This window comes from Scyliorhinus torazame, unplaced genomic scaffold, assembly GCF_047496885.1.
Source record: "Scyliorhinus torazame isolate Kashiwa2021f unplaced genomic scaffold, sScyTor2.1 scaffold_359, whole genome shotgun sequence".
Lineage (NCBI taxonomy): Eukaryota > Metazoa > Chordata > Chondrichthyes > Carcharhiniformes > Scyliorhinidae > Scyliorhinus > Scyliorhinus torazame.
In genome coordinates, this window is record NW_027308086.1 from 142,093 (window position 1) to 163,308 (window position 21,216).

Genomic DNA, 21,216 nt, shown 5'->3' on the forward strand with positions numbered 1-21,216 from the left:
CCTTCCCAGGAAAGAGTGTCCACACTTAACAGGTTCAGAACCAGCCAGGGCCCCTGCTTGACCAACCTCCACAGATGGGGCATTAGTACCAGCCCCCTATGCACACATCATACAAGATGGTCCAATCCACAGACTCAGTGGAGGCCTATTCGCACTACAGCAGGACCGGAAGAAACTGCTTGGCTTGGGGACTTTGCATTTGCTAAATAAAATACTGGACCAAAGCTCCTTGTGATGAAGACAATGCCTTCAGATTGATCATCATCACCTTCAGCCTCAGAATTCACTCTGCCATGTGTCGCTTTGATGACCCTGGTTTTCCAATTTGGGCAGTTCATCTCATAATGATATTTTCAGTCGGACCTGAAACTCCTGTTAATTGTTCCCCAGTCATTCCTGGGGTTCATTCACCTATTAATTCTGTCTTTGGTTGTGATATCTGGATCTGCAAAAGATGCTTTCACCCTCCTTCACAATCTGTCCAAGTCCAACTGTGCGTCATAGACATCCAACAGATCATCTTTCTTGTAAACCTCATCAACAAAACCCTCATGGAAAATCCAAACTTTAATCAGGATCCAACCGACGGGAGCCCAGCTCCCAGGATACTTTGCTTCTGATTTTCCTTTTGTTAGGAAGTGAGGATGCCGAGGCCAGACCTTGTTTCCTCCTTGGTGGGGACGTAACCCCTGTCCACATCTCCACTTCATTCTTCCACTGGTCGTATGGCTCAGACTCCGAGAACAGCAGCGGGTAATCAGACCCTGACAATTTCCACTTGCTTCAGTTATTTCTCACAAAAACTACTGGGATTGTAAGATTCTGTCTGAAATGTTATTTTCCAACCTTCACCATCCGGCAGGCATTCTGTGTTCCCATGTTATAATCCTGAGAGCTTCATGGTGAAGGAAGAAACTGGAGCCAATCTGTACTTGGTATAGATTTATTCACAGAGTTAAACATTACAGGTAGATACCTCCTGACCCCACTCCACTCCATGTCTGTAAGTGTTTCTTGTTACAGAAAGGAGGGGAATTAATTTAAACAGCCCTGATTTCTCCTCTCTCTACTGGTCTGTAAACAGAATGGAGGTTTTGATTCCTGATCTCCCCCTTTATAAGTGGTGGCGTATTTTTCTTCACCTTTCAGTTTGGTGTGGGCTCAAACCTCCATTAATAATCCAGTCTTAGGGTGGACTAAATCTCTATTTGGTGTGGATTTGTTCACAGAGTGAAATGTTCCATTTATACACCACCTGTCACCACCTGATGTCAGTCAGTGTCTCTTTCTGCTCCTTTAAAACAAACATTAACATTGACTGGGCAGTGAAACAAAACAAATTACCAAAGTTATAAAACTTGAAACTAAAATGTTATCTTGTGAGTCAATGATGCAGCCCAACCCCCGCAGTGCCCACCGGGCATGAAGAATGGCTCTTTATATTTGCTCAAGTAACCATCCAATCAATACTGTGGATACTGAAACCCAACAGATACAATTAACACCACAGTCAGAGCATCGAAAATGTCTCTAATCAGTGTGACTGTCCTGGTGTCTCAGCAGCTCGGATGAACAAATAAATCCCACACACAGAACAGGTGAACGGCCTCTCTCCACTGTGAACTCGCTGGTGTATCTGCAGGTGGGATGACTGAGCGAATCCCTTCCCACACGCGGGGCGTAAAAGGCCGCTCCCCAGTGTGAATTCGCTGGTGTGTCTGCAGGTGGTATGACTGAGCGAATCCCTTCCCACACTCAGAGCAGGAGAACAGCTTTTCCCTGGTGTGAATTCGCTGATGTTTCTGTAGAGTGGATGAATCAATGAATCCCTTCACACACCGAGAGCAGGTGTATGGCCTCTCTCCAGTGTGAACTCTCTGGTGTCTCTGAAGAGTGGATGAATCAATGAATCCTTTCCCACACATGGAGCATGTGAAAGGCCTCGCCCCACTGTGAACCCGCTGGTGTGACAGCAGGTTGGATAACTGAGTGAATCCCTTCCCACACGCAGAGCAAGTAAAAGGCCGCTCCCCATTGTGAATTCGCTGATGTGTCTGCAGGTGGGATGACTGAGTGAATCCCTTCCCACACTCAGAGCAGGAGAACGGCTTTTCCCTGGTGTGAATTCGCTGATGTTTCTGTAGAGTGGATGAATCAATGAATCCCTTCACAAACCGAGAGCAGGTGTACAGCCTCTCTCCAGTGTAAACTCTCTGGTGTAACTTCAGGTTGGATGACTTGGTGAATCCTTTCCCACACTCAGAGCAGCTGAACGGCCTCTCCCGGGTGTGAGTTCGCTGGTATAACTGAAGGTTAAATAACCGAGCGAATCCCATCCCACACTCAGGACAGATGAATAGCCTCTCCCCAGTCTGGCTGCATCGATGAATTTCCAGCTCAGATGGGGCTTTGTATCCCTTCTCACAGTCCCCACATTTCCATGGTTTCTCCATTCGGCAGGTGTTTACGTGACTCGCCAGGTTTGGCAATCAGTTGACGGCTTGGCTCACACACACAGAACACGGACGGTCTCTCCCTGCTATGAATGGTGTGATTTTTTTTCAGGCTGTGCAAAGTTATTTCCACAGTCAGTTAACTGGAACACTCACTTCGGTGTGTGTCTCAGGTGCTCTTTCAGTCACACTGATGATTAAAATCTTTTGAAGTAGTCAAAACAAACATTTCCCTCTCAAGACTCAAAAGGCCATTGATATTCAGCCCCCGTGAAACTGAATGTCTTTGGCAGATGCTGACATGATGTCTGGTTTGAGATTTCTGTCTGTAAATCCTCCTCTTTAAACATCCTGTAAAAGGAGTTTCCAAAATTAATTATCAGTACAGGATAGAAATTCAGAAAAGACAATTCTGTTTTTATGAAATATTATTTTCCCTCTTCTTTCCCCCAAAACTGTAATTCTCCATCCCACACACACTCCCTCCATTCCAGCCAGACAAATAAATGTGTCAAGCAGTGGGAGCAAAGGATGTCCCTATCTTTAAGAGAGAGACCTGGGCCAACCTTTCCATGGTCTGCACCCTCCCTGGATTCACTTCCTTTCCCTTCAGTTGCTGCAAGTGAGAAGGTGAGAATGAGAAAATAAATGGAAAGGGGGAGATGAGAAAGTGTTTTACTCACAGATGGAGACAGGATGAAGTTTTAGTCAGTGTACAGCTCAATCTTCATTCACACAAAGGCCACGCTTTGATTGGCTGGCGCACCAGAGTCCTTCCGGTTGGCAACATATTCCCATTGGTAAACATCACAGCAGGAAGTTCAAGAGATGGGTTCTCCTCTGCCCGTGCGCAACGTCCCTTGGACATGAGCAGTCCCAGGCCGGGGGTGGAGTGAGAGACTTCACTCTGGCTGGAATATCGGCCGGCTGCCTGGAAACCTTGTCTCGAGGAGGTGCAGGAAGAGGGGACACAATCGGTGGGGGCGGGGTTCCTGGGTCCGCGTGACCGGCCTTCGCACTGTAGCCCTGAGACGTCAGCGCGCAGCAGATTAATTGCTATTGGACGATTCAGGCACGGCGTCATTGTGACGTCACAAAGACTTCCCAGCGCAAGGTCTCCCATTGGGAATAATATCACTGATCCGGGATTGGACAGCAGCTCATCGCGGCTGTTCTGTAAACCCCGCCCACCCTTACGTCAGCTTGGCCGATGGCATCCCCGGAGGACCGGAAGGTCCTCCAGACAATCAAGTCCGGCCATTGGTTCAATGGTTGGACGGACCTTCTTCCACTGTCTGCCCAGTAAAGTTGCTGCTCCTCTGGCTGTGAGTGAAGATTGAGCTTCACACAGACTGCACCTTCCTCCTGTCCCCAACATCTGTGAGTAAAACACTTTCTTTTCTCCCCCTTTCCATTTCTTTTCGCATTCTCACCTTCAATTGGTCACTTGTTTAAAACCTCAGGCCCAGATGAGATGTACCCCAGGCTGCTGTGGGAGGCAAGGGAGGAGATTGCAGAGACTCTGACAATTTTCAAATCTTCTCTGGTCACACGAGTGGTGCCGGAGGGCTGGTGGACAGATAATGTGATTCCATTATTCAAGGAGTGAAGTAAGTAAAAAAAAAAACAGGACATTACAGACCAGTGAGCGTAACCTCAGTGGTAGGGAAACTTTTGAAAAAATTCTGAGGGCCAGAATTGATCTCCACTTCGAGGAGTAAGGATTAATGAAGGATAGTCAGTATGGTTTTGTCAAGGGGAGATCATGTCTTACAAATTTGACTTGATTTTTTTCAGGAGCTGTCTCGGTGTGTAGCTAATGGTAGTACAGTTCATGTAGACTACAGGGACTTCAGTGAAGCATTTGACAAGGTCTCACATGGGAGACTGGTCAAGAAGACAAGAGCCCATGGGATCCAGAGCAATTGGCAAATTGGACCCAGAATTGACTTACTAATAGAAAGCAGAGGGTGATGGTTGAAGGTTATTTTTGTGACTGGAAGCCCGTGTCCAGTGGTGTTCCACAGGGATCAGTGCTGGGCCCTTTGCTCTTTGTTGTGTACATTAATGATCTGGATGTGAATGGAGGAGGTAAGATCAAGTGTGTTCGCAGATGATACAAAAATTGGTTGTATGATAAGTAGTGAGGAGGAAAGATTAAAGGGTAATGTAGTTGGACTGGTTAGATGGACAGAACAGTGGCAAATGGAATTTAACCCTGAAAAGTGTGAGGCAATGCATTTTGGGAGGATGAAAAGGCAAGGGAATATAAAAGAATGGTAGGACCCTAGGAAGTACATAAGGTCAGAGGGACCTTGATGTGCCTGTCATAGATCCCTGAAGTCAGAAGGGAAGGTAGATAAGGTGGTTAAGAAGGGATATGGGATACTTCTATTCGCTGAGGTATAGAATTAAAAGAGCATGGAGGTTACGATGGAACTGTATAAAACTGTACACTTGTTAAGCCATAGCTGGAGTACTGATTGCCACACTAGAGGAAGGATGTGATTGCACTGGAGAGGATAATAATAATATAATAATCGCCTATTGTCACAAGTAGGCTTCAATGAAGTTACTGTGAAAAGCCCCAGATGCAGAGGAGATTCATAAGACATAGGAGCAGAATTAGGCCACTCAGCTCATCGAGTCTGCTCCGCCATTCAATCATGGCTGATATTGTCTCATCCCCATTCTCCTGCCTTCTCCCCATGACCCCTGATCCCCGTATTAATCAAGAACTGAGTGCAGTTCTGGTTGCCACACTAGACGGAGGATGTGATTGTACTGGAGAGAATGGAGAGGCGATTCCTCAGCATATTGCCTGGGCGTTTCAGCGATGAGTAGAGGCTGGTTAGGAGTTTCCTGGAAGCAGAGGAGGCTGAGGGGATATGTGATATGGGCGGCACTGTTGCTTCACTGTGCCAGGGTCCCAGGTTCGATTCCTCCACCCTCTCTGTGTGGAGTCTGCACCTTTTCCCCGTGTCTGCATGGGTTTCCTCCAGGTGCTCTGGTTTCCTCCCACAAGTCCCAAAAGGCGTGCTGTTAGGTCATTTGGACATTCTGAATTCTCCCTCCGTGTACCCGAACAGGTGCCGGAATGTGGCGACTAGAGGCTTTTCACAGTAACTTTATTGCAGTGTTAATATAAGCGTACTTGTGACAATAAAGATTATTATTGTACAAATTTATGAAGGACATAGCTAGAGTAGATCGGAAGAAAGCTTTCCCCTTAGTTGGCAGGTCAGTAAACAGTGGGCATAAATTTAAGGTAAGGGGCTGGGGATTCAGAACGGATTTGAGGAAAAACATTTTCACCCAGAGGGTGGTGGGAATCTGGAACTTGCTGCCTGAAAGTGTGGCAGAGGCGGGAACCCTCACAACATTGAAGAAGCATTGAGATGAGCCCTTGATAGGCCAAAGCACACACGGCTATGGTCCAAGTGGTGGAAAGTGGGATTGGAATAGAGAGGTCCTTGATGGCTGGCGCAGAAATGATGGGCCAAAGGGCCTCGTGCTCGGCTGTAAACTCTCTGATTCTCTGAGATTTATCTTCATAGAATCCGTACAGTGCAGAAAGAGGCCATTGGGCCCATCGAGTCTGCACCAGCTCTCCAAAAGAGCACCTTACCAAGGCCCAAGCCCCCCCCTAATCCACAGCTAACCTTATTGGACACTAAGGGGCAATTTAGCATGGCTAACCCACCTAATCTGCACACCTTTGGACTGTGGGAGGAAACCGGAGCACCCAGAGGAAATCCACGCAGACACGGGGAGAATGTGCAATCTCCACACAATCACCCAAGGCTGGAATTGAACCCGGCTCCCTCATGCTGTGAGGCAGTAGTGCAAACCACTGTGTCTCACCATGTGTTATATGGTACAGGTTAGATATATTACTGATGGTTCCGATATATTACTGATGGTTCTGAAATAAAGTACATTAATTATTCTTGTCCAGTACTGTAGCTACGTTATATATTTCCAGTCAGATTTATAACAGAAGAGGAGTCCATTGGACATTTTGTGTCGATGTCGACTGTCTGTCGAGCAATTCTGTCAGTGTCGAGTGGGTCCCATTCTGTAACCCTGCAGCACCCATCCAATTTCGGTTAGAAATTATTCATCATCTCTGCTTGACTCCCCTCATGGGCAGCAAGTTCAAGGACATGGTCAGTCACAACCCCCTGTATCTTAACCAATTGGAACAATCCTATACATTAAAACATTTTCAGTCCAGGAATATAGACACATATCTGTCTGGCAGCCTGCATGAAGATTTTCAGGTCCCTGTGTCCAGAACAGGAAGCAGTGAGCAGGGATCTGTCAATCAGCACCTTCAGGAGAATTGGGAGAGTGAATATTAGACACAGCAGAGTGAGAATGGAGGGAGAGTGCGTGGGATGGAGATTTACAGATTTGGGGAATGAGAGAGGAAAGAATGTTCCATAGAGACTAAAATTGTCTGTTCTGAATTTCTATCCTGTACTGACAGGGATGCTTTTTGTAAACTCCTTTTACAGGATATTAGAAGAGGAAGATTTACAGACAGACATCTCAAACCAAACGTTGCATCAACATCTGACAGTCACTCAATTCATTGGGTTCTGAATATCATTGGTCTTTCAATCTAGAACAAACGTTTGTCTGTTCTGTCGGCTTCAAGAGATTTTAAACATCAGTGTGACTGGAAAAGCACCGAGACACACACACCCGAGTGAGTGTTCCAGAGCACTGACTGTGGAAAGAACTTTAACCAGTTACACAGCTTGAACCTAATCACAGTGGGGAGAGACCGCACACGTGTCCTGTGTGTGGACGAGGCCTCAACTGATTGTGCAACCTGGAGAGACACAAGGACACCAGCAACATGGAGAAACGGTGGAAATGTGGGGACTGTGGGAAGGGATTTAGGTTCCCATCTGTGCTTGAAACCCATCAACACAGTCACACTGGGGAGAGGCCATTCACCTGCTCCGTGTGTGGGAAGGGTTTCACTCAGTTATTTCACCTGCAGAGACACAATTTGACTCACAGCAATGAGAGACCCGTTAAATGCTCTGACTGTGGGAGTGGCTTCAAAAGCTCTCAAGAACTGATGTCCCACCAGCGAGTTCACACTGAAGAGAGACCGTTCACCTGCTCCGTTTGTGGAAAGGGATTCGCTCACTTATCTAACCTGCGGAGACACAGTGTCACTCACACCAATGAGAGACCCTTTAAATGCTCTGACTGTGGGGTTGGCTTCAAAAGCTCTCGAGAACTGATCTCTCACCAGCGAGTTCACACTGGGGAGAGGCCGTTCATCTGCTCTCAGTGTGAGAAGGGATTTTCTCAGTTATCCAACCTGCAGAGACATCAGCGAGTTCACACTGGAGAGAGGCCGTTCACCTGCTCTGACTGTGGGAAGGGATTCCCTCGGTTATCCACCCTGCAGACACACCAACGAGTTCACACTGGGGAGAAGCCATTCGCCTGCTCTCAGTGTGGGAAGGGATTCACTCATCCATCCCACCTACGGAGCCACCAACGAGTTCACACTGGGGAGAGGCCTTTCATCTGCTCTCAATGTGGGAAGGGATTTTGTGTTTCATCGCACCTGCTGAGACACCAACAGGTTCACAAGTGAACAAGGGGTTGGATTCTGCTGTTAATATTTCTGCTCTTAATTACATCCAGGACTGCATTGTGGTCATTCTGTCAGTTGGTCAATGGGGAGGGTCGGAGGGTTTCTTTCTGCTGGACTGGCCGGTCTCACAACTTTGCCTCCAGTGGGCTGATGCTCTTTGAGCTTTGTTGTGAATACCTGGTTCCAAGTTTCACGAGGACCAGAGTGATAGGGTATTTGGACGTCGGAAGATATTTTGTTCCCATTCCTGATTGGAAACCCCCAAAGCCAATGCCACATTGCCATGAAGATGGGCTATGGTGGTTACATGGTTCTTTTGTTTAATTTATCTGGGTGTTTCTCACAGAAGGAAACTGTCAACGTATGAGGGACAAGTTGTCTGTGGGCACATTGGGAACTTACAATAAAAGGTGTGACAATAGATAGACAATTGCTAGCATTTAAAATATTATTAGATATTTACATCAAATATAAATTCCTTTAGAAACAAAAATCCAACAGGAAACGCGATGGAACCGTGGCAAGCAAAGTTTAAGATTCCCATTAGTTCAAAGGAAGAGGTTCAGAAAGTGGGTAAGAGTGTAGTCAGCCTGAGGATTGGGAACTTGTTTAGATTCAGCAAAGGAGGACCACAAAATTGATAAAGAGAAAATAGAATATGAGAGCAAACTCAGAATAGTCAACATGGAGTTAGGAATAGGAAATCCTGTTTGACGAACCTTTTGGAGTTTTTGAGGATGTTACTAACAGAATTGATGAAGGGGAGTCTGTGGACGTCGTACACTTGGATTTTCAGAAGGTTTTTGACAAACACCCCACAGGAGGTTAGTTAGCAAAATGAAAGCACATGGGATAGGAGGTAATATACAGGTGGTGCAGTGGTTAGCCCTGCTGCCTACGGCGCTGAGGACCCGGGTTCGATCCTGGCCCCAGGTCACTGTCCATGTGGAGTTTGCACATTCTCCCTGTGTCTGCGTGGGTCTCACCCCCTCAACCCAAAGATGTGCTAGGTAGGTGGACTGGCCACGCTAAATTGCTCCTTAATTGTAAAAAATTATTGGGTACTCTAAATTTTAAAAAAATTAAAATTTTAAATGTGGATAATCTGCCATTTCTCTATTCACACTACTATACATTCTACTGATTCTCCCTGTAATGGACTCACGTTTGTCTTCGCTAAATATTTCCTTTTTACGTACCTATAGAAGCTTTTACAGTGCACACAAAACCACTACTGTTTGGTGGTCTATAAACAATTCTTACCAATGTTTGCTGCCCTCTGCTGTTTCTTAGCTCCACCCAAACAGTTTCCACATTTTGTATTCCTGATCTGTGAATCCTCCCTTACGTACTAACATCATCCTTGTTAACGGCGCAGCACCACCTCCTCTCCCTTTTTGGCCACAATGTTAGGAAATGTAACGATCATACCTTCAGTCCCGTCATCCAAGTCATTTATATAAACTTTAAAGGTTGAGGTCCCAGCACTGATCCCTGTGACACTCCACTCGTTACATCTTGCCAACCAGAAAATGACCTATTTATGCCTGTTTTCTGGTAGCTCGCCAATCATTCGCTGTGATTGACAGTTCTGGGGTTAAAGCCTGCAGATTGGGAAAAGAAAGGAACGGAAACCTCTGGAATGAATAATCACTTTGGACTGGTTCTGAGACAATTAAGTTTCGACTTCCGGGGTAGAGTAGAGAATAATGTGGGGTGGAAGTTTAGATTGTGTAAAAGGGAAAAGTTATATTTTATACTTTAATGTGTAGGTTTCCTTCAAAAATAGTGATTAGTTAATGTTGTTTCTATTTTGTTTGTTGCAGCAAAAGTCCTAAAGACGTCTTGTCATGTGATCTTTTAATTTGTTGACTGGGAATTTGATTTTTTTAATATTAATTACTGATCTTCACAGAGATCCGAATCCACAAGTTTTGACTTCCCATTTGAGCCTTTTGGAACCTTTCTGTCTCTCTATTGCTCACATCAGTGACAGGCAAAGGAGCTGAGGACTGAATTTAGCTGGGACCTGCACCCCAGTTGGGAAATTGTCACGGGTATGTCACTAATAAAGGGACAGGAAGGTGCTGGAGGACTGACTGGAAAATGGATCCCCAACCAATCGGGGTTCGACGGTGGAGTAACTAGGCTTGATGGGGACATGACCCCAAGGTTCAGTGCCCCTGTGTCCAATGTGGGGAGTCACGGGAGCAAGGTACAGGAGAGCTGAAGAGAAACATTTGGGTCTGGAACATTGTGAACATGTTTTTATTCTGGTTATTCTTTTACTCTGGTTGTCTTTGATCCTTAAGTCATTTTCTGATTAATTTTTTTAAAACCCATGTTCTGTTTCATTAATAAACTTGTTTCATTAAAAATATTTGGGTTTTTTGGTCTTTTTCTGATTAAATTCATTCACTTTGGGGAAAGTGGGTGAGAGGGGTTGGCAGGCTCTTTAACAGAGAGTGAGCCCCTCAAAGGTAATTAGCAAAGGAGCCAGAGGGGTGGAGGAGACCTTTTCTTTTGAAACACAATGTTTAAAAATGAGATTCAGGGATGAACTAATTTATCCAGGCTCTTTGAGGAAGTAACAAGGAATGTCAATAAAGGGAAACCTGGAGATGTGGTTTATCTAGATTTCCAGAAGGTATTTTCCAAGGGGCCACATCAAAGGTTATTACACATAATAGGAGCTCATGATGTAGGGGGTTAACATATCAGCAGGGATAGAGGATTGGTTAGCTCACAGGAAGCAGAGAGTAGGTTTAAATGGGTAATTTCTGGGTTGGTAAGATGTGACAAGTGGAGTGTCACAAGGATCAGTGCTGGGCCCTCAACTATTTACAATCTATATCAATGAGTTGGGTGATGGGATTGAATGTATGGTGGCTAAATGTTCTGATGACACATAGTTCAGAAAGTAATTTGTGAAGTGGACATAAGGAGTCTGCAAAGGACATTAAGTGAATGGACAAAACTCGACAGATGGAGGATAATGTGGGAAAATGTGAATTGTCCACTTTGGCAGGAAGGATTAAATAAAACAATATTATTTAAATGGTGAGACATTACAGAACGATGAGGTACAGAGGGATCTGGGCGTCCGTGTACAGGAGTCACAGTAAGTTAGTTTGCAGGTACAGCAAGTGGCTCGATCGGGTCCTTGAACAGTTTAATCAGGCTTTATCGAGTGAGTTGAAATCACTTGGGAAGCACAATGGAATGTTGTGTATGGCAAAGAGATTGAAATAAACAAGTCGGGATGTTTTGTTGCAGTTGTACAGGACCTTGGTGAGACCATTTTTAGAGCACTGTGTACAGTTTGGGTCTCCTTATTTCAGAAATGAGATAATTGCATCAGAAGCAGTTCAGAGGAGGTTGACTCCCCGGATTCTTGGAATGAGGGGGTTATCCTCTGAGGAAAGGTTTGACAGGTTGGGACTGTATCCATTGCAGTTTAGCAGAATGAGAGAGGATCTCATGTGTTTCAATAAGATCATGAGTGGAATTGACAGAGAGATTGCTGAGAGAATGTTTCCCCTTGTGGGAGAGACTAGAATTAGGGGACACTGCTTAAATATTAGGGGTCTTCCATTTAAGACGCGGATGAGAATATTGTTTTTCTCCTGAGGGCCGTGGGTCTGTAAATCTCTCTTTCTCCAGAGGGTGCTGGAAGCAGGGTCAGTGAATATGTTTTCAGATTGAATTTGATAGATTCTTGATTGAAGAGGGAGTGAAAGGGTGGAGGAAGGAAAGTGGAGTTAAGACCACAATCAGATCAGCCCTGATTTTATTGAATGGTGGAGTGGGCTCGAGGGGCCGAATGGCCTGCTCCTGTTCCTGTGTCTCAGCAGTAATATCAAAGTGCAGCAGCATTCCCATTACACTCTGGGTAGAAGCACCATCTCCAGGTAAATGCTCCCTGCTCTGCCCCAGATGCCATGGTCCCAGTCAGTGGAATGTGTAAAACCTCAACAAATCTCTGTGCTCGGGGAATCCCTTCTTATTACATCACAAAGTCTATGGAGACTGATTTAACCCAATCATTGCCGAGATAACATTTGAACGGACCAATTACAAAGTCTGTCATTGAACCATCTGTACCCGCCCAAGCCACTCCAAACTCTCAAACAATTGTCTTCCCCACGCTCCGTCCCCGGTACAGGGAGTCAGCATTCCCATGCCAAGCAGTGAAAACATGGTGGCCTTGACACCAGGGTGTTGTCTAGGATTCCAGGCACTCTTGTTTTCTCTGTCCTCTGGGAACTGTTTATCTCCCTGTTCCCACACAGCAAGTCGTCTGTTCTCAGCTCTGCTCGATTTCTGCTGGAGTTTGGTCCCTTTTACACCTTTCGGATCAATAAAACATTTGGTCAGTGAAGACCCAAACCACAATTTCCCACCCTGTCACCTGTCAACCATCCTTACCCAGAGCGTAATCACAACAGGAATAAAAACAGGAGCAGTGTAACAATCAAATTCAAAATAAATCCACAGCCAGTCATAGAATTTAATTTAATGTTCACTAATTAACAAGAAAACCCGAAGCACGGAGTCCCCCAGGATTCTTACAGTCCACACCTAGAGGGGGACGAGAACTCTCTCTCCAACCCCTCACTCAATTTCACTCCGTTCTCTTCCAGTTCTGTTCTGGCCCCGCCTGCGGTAACATCTACGCAATCTTTTCTCCTGAAGGAATGCCGTGAGTTCTAAGTTACTGGTACATAAGGACAGATGCTTTAAGCAACAGATAAAACGAGACTGTAAAATATTCTCCAGCTCCCTCTTTACCCCCGTCCAACTTGTGGACAGTTCTTACTCAGTATTATTTCTCCCAAGTCCATTATTGGCCCAATCGAATTTTTAAATAAAAAAATACATAGTTACGGGATGTGGGCTTTGCTGGCTCGACCCAGCATTTATTTACCATCCCTAGTTGCCTTAGAGAAGGTACTGGTGAGCTGCCTTCTTCAACCACTGCAGTCCATGTGGTGTTGGTACATCCACTATGCTATTAGCGACTGAAGGAACAGTGATATATTTACAAATCAGGATGGTGTGTGGTTTGGCGAGGAACACCCACGTGGTGGTGTTCCTGTCTGTCTGCTCTCCTTGTCCTTCTATATGGTCGTGGGAAGGTACTCTCTCAGGAGCCTCGGTGAGTTCCTGCTGTGCATTTTGTAGATGGTACACACACTGCTGCTGCTGTGCCTTGGTGGTGGAGTGAATGAAATGAGCTGAATTGTCCTGGAAGGTGCTGAGCTTCTTTAATTTTGGAGATGCACTCATCAAGGCAAGTGGAGAGTGATCCATCACACCCCTGACCTCTCGATAATGGACAGGCTTTCAGGAGTTAGGAGGTGAGTGACTCACAGCAGGATTCCCAGCCTCTGACCCACTCTTGTAGCCACTGTATTTATATGGCTAGTCCAGTTCAGTTTCTGGTCAATGGTAACCCCCAAGATGTTGATAGTGGGGAATTTATCAATGGTAATGCCATTGAATGACATGGGGAGGTGGTTAGATTCTCTCATGAGGGAGGTGGTCATTGCCTGGCATTTGTGTGGCTCAAAGTTACTTGCAGGACTGCAGAGCTCAGATCTGATCCATTGGTTGTTGGATCGTTTAGCTCTGTCTATTGATTGCTGCTTTTGATGTCTGGCATGCAAATAGTCCGGTTTCATTCATAATATCACTCCTGCCTCACAGTGCCAGCGACCCGGATTCAATTCCAGCCTTGGGTGACTGTCTGTGTGGAGTTTGCATATTCTCCCCGTGTTTCCATGGGTTTCCTCCATCGCTCTGGAGTCCTCCCACAGTCCAAAGATATACAGGTTAAGTGGGATTATGGGGATATGGCGGGGGGATATACTGAGGTAGCTGCTCTTGGTAGGGTCCGTGCAGACTCGATGGGCCCCGTGGTCCCTTTCTGCACTGTCGAATTCCATTCTATGGAATAAACATCCTTGCAGATTCTTACAGCTTTGTGCTGGGCCATTTCAGAGTCAACCACATTGCTGTGGATCTGGAGTCACATGTAGTCCAGACCAGGTAAGGAGGCAGATTTCCTTCCCTAACGGGCATTAGTAAACCAGATGGGTTTTTTCTACCAATAATAGAGAAGATCATTAGACTTTTAGTTTGTGTTTTTAATATATGTATTTTATTCCAAACACAATCAATTATACAAATAAACAACAATCAAATACCATTGGCTTTCAAACAGTTTGTCATTTTCCCCCTTTTCTTCCCGAAACTACCCCAACATCCCTTTCCCAACTGACCACCCCCCCCCACGGCGACAAACAGATCCTCAAATAGAGACAGAAAGACCCTCCGTCTTAAATAGAAACCTCTTCACCCTCGGAGAACGTACTTAAGTCTTCTCCAACTGCAGAAATTCCGTCAAATCCCCCAACCATGCCGATATCTTCGGTGGGGCGACCGACCTCCAACCCAGTGAGATTCGCCGCCGGGCAATCAGAGTGGTGAAGACCCCGTTCCCCTCCAGCAGCTCTGGCAGATCCGAAACACATGAAAGCCCCACTAAAGAGCACGGCTCCATCGTCACCCCCACACTTCCGGCAGGGTCTCGGAAATCAATGGCCAGAATCCCCGAACTTCGGGCACACCCAAAACATGTGAACATGATTGACAGGCCCCCTCCTGTACCTCTCACATCTGTCCTCAACCTCAGGGAAGAACCCACCCATATGAGCCCGAGTCATAACATGCAAAAAACGTAACATTTACAAAACTTGTATATACACGTCGAGACAGAACAGATCCCACCATTACTCCTCCCCCAAACCAAGCTCCTTGACCAAGTCATCCGCTTCTTCTGACATCGTAAAATAATGTCCTTTGCCCTTGTGAAAGTCACCCAGAGTTTGTCCGGATACAACACCCCGAACCAGACCTTGGTCGAAAGAGCGCCGCCTGGGCCCTGTTACAACCCGTCTGCCATTTGGCCAGGTCGGCCCCAATGTCCTGGTAGATCCGGATCAGATTCCCCTCCCAGCTACAGTCTCACGTCGACTTCACCCACCTCAGAATCCTCTCCTTCGCCTGGAACTGGTGCATCCAGCCGATCACTGCCTGCAGCGGCTCCCCTGCTCTCGGCCTCCGTTGTAATGATCGGGGGGCCCAATCCACCTCCGGGGCCTTATTGAAGACCCCCTCCTCAACCAGCTTAGTGAACATTTTCAATACATAGCCCATGGCACTCGTTCCCTCCACTCCTTCCTCAGACCTACAATTCACAGATTCTGTCGCCTGGACTGATTCTCCTGGTCGTCCACCTTCGCCCTCAGCACCTTGCAAGCCTCTCCCAGCATCACCATCTCTGCCTCCTGCAACACGATCTGATCACTGGGATCCAACACCGTCCTTTCCACCTCTCGGATCATTGCACCTTGTGACTCCAGGCGTTCCTCCACCCTCTCCACCCTCCCACGAAGAGGGGCTACTGTTTCCTCAATCGCCCTGGACCAGTCCTCTTGCATCTCTTTCCGATGCTGCCGAAACATCCTCCAACTCCGCCATACTCTCAGTTGCTGCACCACACAGATCCTCCATCTCAAGCTAAGGCTATACTCGACTTTTGCCCGGTGTTGTAACCTGCTGATATTCCACTTTGGAGGAAAAACCAACTCCCTCCACTTATTCTGCACTTTTTACAAACAAAGCGCCCATTAACCGGGCAGAAAGGGCCAGAAACCCAAGCTTCCAAGCAGGAGCCACGTTGTGTGCGGCCGATAAACTCAGGGCCTCCACTGGAAGTCGTTCCAGGACATTTTTATCATTTAATCTCCCCTATCGCTGATTTTCTCTTTTGTTCTGTCTGACCCTCCCCCTTTCTCACCAGCATCAAACCCATCACATTTCTCCCTCTCTTTAGCTCTCAGGTAGAGTTACATTGGACGTGAAACATTAACTCTGTTTCCTCTCTCACAGATGCTGCCAGTCCTGCTGCGTTTTTCCAGTTCTTTCTGTGTTTATTTTAAATCTACCTGTAATGGGGGAAAAACAGGATTTACTATTCAGGATAAAATAAATGTCCTTCATCAGCTTTCATGGATCACTTCAGTGGAAATGTGCTCTCCCAGGCTCAAAGAGCATCAGCCCACTGGAAGTACAGTTGTGAGACCGGCCGGTCCAGCAGAAAGAAACTCTCCCACCCTCCCACTTCACCAAGTGTCAGAATGAACATGGTTCAGTCCTGGATGTGATTAACAGCAGCAATAACAGCAGAATCCAACCCCTGTCATCACTTGTGAACTCACTGGTGTCTCAGCAGAAGTGTTGACCAAGTGAATCCCTTCCCACACACTGTGCAGGTGAATGGCCTCTCCCCAGTGTGAACTCCTGGTGTGCTTGCAGATTGGGTAACTGAGTGAATCCCTTCCCACAGTCAGAGCAGATAAACGGCCTCTCCCCAGTGTGAATTCGCTGGTGTGCCTGCAGGTGGGATAACCGAGTGAATCCCTCCCCACAATCAGAGCAGGTGAACGACCTCTTCCCAGTGTGAATTCGCTCGTGTCTCCGCAGGTTGCTTATTTGAGTGAATCCCTTTCTACACTGAGAGCAGGTGAACGGCCTCTCTCCGGTGTGCAGGATCTGGTGTGTCAGCAGATGGGATGAGTTTTGAAACCTCATTGTGCAATGAGAGCAGCTGAACGGTCTCTCCCTAGTGTGAATGCACTGATGGTTATCATAGAAATTACAGTGCAGAAGGAGGCCATTCGGCCCATCGAGTCTGCACCGGCTCTTGGAAAGAGCACCCTACCCAAGGTCAACACCTCCACCCTATCCCCATAACCCAGTAACTCCACCCAACACTAAGGACAATTTTGGACACTAAGGGCAATTTATCATGGCCAATCCACCTAACCTGCACATCTTTGGACTGTGGGAGGAAACCGGAGCACCCGGAGGAAACCCACGGTTCATCAGTTTGTGAGACCTTTTGAAGCTGCTCCCACAGTGAGAGCATTTAAAGGGTCTCTCATTGCTGTGAGTGACAGTGTGGCCCAGCAGATTGGATACCTGAGTAAATCCCTTCCCACACTCACTGTGGGTGAATGGTCCCTCCCCAGTGTGAACTTGTTGGTGTGTACGCCGTTCAGATGAAGTACTGAACCCCTCCCCACATGTGGAGCAGGTGAATGGCTTCGCCCCGACATGGACTGGCTGGTGCTTCTTCAGGTGGGATAACGTAATGAATCCCTTCCCACACTAAGAGCAGGTGAACGGCCTCTCCCCAGTGTGAATGCGTCGATGAGTTTCTAGTATAGATGACAATCTGAATCTCTTCCCACAGTCCCCACATTTCCATGGTTTCTCCATGGTGCTGGTGTCCTTGTGTCTCTCCAGGTTGGACAATCAGTTGAAGGCTCACACAGAACTCGTACGGTCTCTCCCTGCTGTTTATTTTCAGTTTGTGTAACTGGTTAAAGCTCTTTCCAGTCAGTGCTCTGGAACACTCTCACTCGGGTGTGTGTGGCTCGGTGATTTTCCAGTCACACTGATGGTTAAAACCATCTGAAGCAGGAAGAACAGACAAACCTTTTTGCTTCTCAATTCAAAGGCTGATGATATTCAAGTCCCGGTGAATGGAGTGAATCTGTCAAATCGGGACGTGAGGTTTGGTTTGAGATTTCTGTCTGTAATTCTTCCTCTTCTGATACCCTGTAAAAGGAGTTTACAAAATACACCATTGTCAGTACAGGATCGGAATTCAGAACAGACATTTCTAGTTTCTATGGAACATTCTGTCCTCTCTCACTTCCCAAAAGCTGTAAATCTCCGTCCCACACACTCTCCCTCCATTCTCACTCTGCTGTATCTAATATTCACCCTCCCAATTCTCCTGAAGGTGCTGATTCAGGCTGATTGACAGATCCATGCTCACTGCTTACAATCGTGGACAGAGAGCCCTGGAAATCTTCATGAAGACTGCCATCCTAACGGAAATATGTAACAGGACGAAAATTGTTTTTAATGTATAGGATTGTATCAGTTGGTTAAGATACAGGAGGTAGTGATTGATCATGATCTGGAACTTTCTGCCAATGAAGGTTCTCAAGCAGAGATGATCAATAATTTCTAACTGAATTAGATGGACGCTTCAGGGTTACTTTTGTCAATATTAAAGATTGTCCTCCTGCAACCAAAGACTATCCTCCTCACTATTTACCGCCAGCAATTTTCGCACAATCCGTGAACCTACTGAGAGACCTGAGCCAACCTTTCCAGAGTCTGCACCCTCCCTGGGGATTCACTTCCTTTTCCCTCAGAACCAGAGTCCTTCCGGTCCTCCAACTGTTCCCATTGGTCAAGAGCCCAGCAGAAAGGTCAGGAGGTGGGATCTTCCTGCACATGCGCAGTTTCCCATCGCTCCCAGGGACATGCGCAGTCCGGCCGCCCGCCCGGCGAATGGAGCGGTTTCCTCACCGCGGGGGATTGTGGGTGCTGTGGCCGCCATTCCTCATCCAGAGTCAGCGCCTTCAGGGAGGAGATTTTGGGGAAAAGCAGGACGATAGTGGAATGAATTAGTTTCGAAATGAACAGGAAGGAGAGAATATGTGGGGGAATGAGATGTAGAATTTCTGAGATAGCAGTATTTTGTGTCACATCAAGATCTTCGACAACTTTCGTGAAACTTTGTTTTACAATGTTCCAGGAAAATCCTTGGCATTTTTATTAAGTCAAATGCGATAACCAACAGGGGGGCACGGTGGCACAGTGGTTAACACTTCTGCCTACGGCGCTGAGGACCTTGGTATCCTCCCAGCCCAAGTTGACTGTCTGTGTGGAGTTTGCATATTCTCCCTGTGTGTGCGAGGGTTCACCCCCACAATCCAAAGATGTGCCAGTTAGGTGAATTGGCCACATTAAATTGCCCCTCAATTGCAAAAACATAATTAGGCACTCTAATTTTTTTTTAAAAATGTGGTGTCCAAATGAAAATTAATGCTTTATTGATGACTGCCACTTGAATTCCTCGACTACTCCCAAATACCAAGTACCTGTCCATGAACAGTCTGATCAACCATCTAATTCATAAAGACCAGCCTAGCCCACCCATTCTCAGTGAATCTTCTATTCTCAAAGTCTGGGGCTGATTTAGTACAGGGCTAAAGAGCTGGTTTTTAAAGCAGACCAAGGCACGGTTCAATTCCCGTACCAGCCTCCCCGAACAGGCGCCGGAATGTGGCGACTAGGGGACTTTCACAGTAACTTCATTTGAAGCCTACTTGTGACAATAAGCGATTTTCACTTTCACAATGAAGGCTTGGTCACTTTTCTCCTTTCAAAATACAAGGTCGAGGGGCTAATTGAGGTCATTAAAATTATCAAAGCTTTTGATAAACACAGAGGGTGTTCCCCACTTGTAGGGGGAAGAACAAAACTGAATTCAGGAGAAACTTCTTTCCAGAGAGTAATGAGAATGTGGAACTCACTACCACAGTGAGTGGTGGAGGTGAATAACATTGATACATTGAAGAGGAAGCTGGATGAAGACATGAGGGAGAAATAAACAGACGGATACACTGATAGAGTAAGATGGGAAAGCATGCGAGGAGGATGAAGTGAAGTAGAAATACTGGCAGAGATGGGTTGGGCTGAATGGCCTGTTTCTGTGCTGTATATTCAATGTAATTTAGCCTGGTATTGCCTTTAACTCTGACAGAGTCCATTCCGGGTTAAAGAGAAAATGTTTCACTCACAGAACATTTTGGATCATTGTTCCCAGCTATTGTCCAATCAATGCCTTTGCCAGTCCGGTATCTGAGTGAGCTGCTGAGGCAATAAATTCAACTAAAAACATCAAATGGGATTTCTTCGGATATATCTTTGAAGAGCAGATCTTTTTTCAAGTGGACTGAATTGGTTATATATTCTCGGTCACAGTCCTTTCCGACAACAATTATTATTTATCAGCCAGTCTTATTCAAATTATGGAGTCTGTTTTATGCAGTAAGACATCTCACAACACCAGGTTAAAGTCCAACAGGTTTATCTGAAATCAAAGGTTTTCGGAGCACTGCTCCTTCATCAGGTGAAGTGAGACCTGATGAAGGAGCAGTCCTCCGAATGCTTGTGATTTCAAACAAACCTATTGACTTGATCCTGGTGTTGTGAGACTTCTTACAATGATCACCCCAGTCCAACGCCGGCATCTCCACATCATGTTTTACACAGGACAAAGCATCTGCTTGCTCAGTACCCCATCCATCACCTGAAACAGTGACTCCCTTGACCTCCAGAGCACAATGGTGGCAGTGTGTGTACCATCTACAAGATGTTTCACAGTAGCACAGTGGTGGGGCAACTCGGTAGCACAGTGGTAGGGCAACTCGGTAGCACAGTGGTTGGGGCAGCACAGTTGCTTCACAGCTCCAGGGTCCCAGGTTGAATTCCTGGCTTGGGTCATTGTCTGTGCAGAGTCTGCACATTCTCCCCAGGTCTGCATGGATTTCCTCTGGGTGCTCCGGTTTCCTCCCACAGTCCAAAGCTGTGCAGGTTAGGTGGATTGGCCAAGATAAATTGCCCTTAGTGTCCAAAAAGGTTTGGTGGGGTTTCTGGGTTAAGGAGATAGGGTGGAGGCGTGGTCTTAAGTGGGGTGCTCTTTCCAAGGGCCGGTGCAGACTCGATGGGTTGAATGGCCTCCTTCTGCACTGTAAATTCTATGATCTGTGAACTCAACAGAGGACCTTCGACATCAACTTCTAAACTCATAACCTTGACTGTCATGAAGGACAAGGACAGCAAACACATGGGAATAGCACCACCTGAAATCACCTCAGTGCGACTTGCAATAATCTGCTTCAGGGTCTGTGAATATAAAAAACCCTTCATGTCAATATCTGTGTGCACACAAACCTCTTTAGTTCAGAGCTGGAGGAGAAATTTAATCTGCCCTCTGGAAATGCCTTCAGATACCTTCAGGTATGCGCCTTTCTAAAAAAACAGGTGGTGGCATTTCCGTTGCTACCCCCACGTAGGATAAAGGATTGGGTGGTCTCTGGCACCTGGGTTGGGGAGGGGAAGGTGTCGGGCATCTACCAAGAACTACAGGAGGCGGAGGAAGCCCCAGTGGTGGAACTTAAGGGCAAGTGGGAGGAGCTAGGC

The 21,216-nt window shown here is 46.5% G+C and overlaps 1 protein-coding gene, 1 long non-coding RNA gene and 1 pseudogene across 6 annotated transcripts in view; 1 reads left to right on the forward strand and 2 right to left on the reverse strand.

Moving 5' to 3' along the window:
- The window catches only part of LOC140406199 (uncharacterized), a 64,419-nt gene that overhangs the window by 10,793 nt on the left and 32,410 nt on the right, over positions 1-21,216 (forward strand). Inside the window, exons 1-2 of one of the 2 annotated variants that reach the window (XM_072494341.1) lie at positions 3,647-3,833; positions 6,974-8,075. The exons of the other annotated variant lie outside the window; for it this stretch is intronic. Coding sequence (XP_072350442.1) covers positions 7,321-8,075 — 755 coding nt within the window. The 5' untranslated portion in view covers positions 3,647-3,833; positions 6,974-7,320. Of the gene's footprint in view, positions 1-3,646; positions 3,834-6,973; positions 8,076-21,216 lie in introns of those variants that run through there. 2 annotated transcript variants of the gene reach the window in all.
- On the reverse strand, positions 930-3,204 carry LOC140406200 (uncharacterized; annotated as a pseudogene).
- LOC140406204 (uncharacterized) lies at positions 14,040-19,999 on the reverse strand. Of its 4 annotated transcripts, none has more exons than XR_011939082.1 (3): positions 19,812-19,999; positions 17,647-17,769; positions 14,040-16,091 (listed from the first exon to the last, which is right to left on the reverse strand). It is a non-coding gene; the product is annotated as an uncharacterized lncRNA (long non-coding RNA). The 4 variants fall into 4 exon arrangements; XR_011939080.1 differs by lacking the exon at positions 19,812-19,999 and adding an exon at positions 18,329-18,366; XR_011939079.1 differs by lacking the exon at positions 19,812-19,999 and adding an exon at positions 18,311-18,366.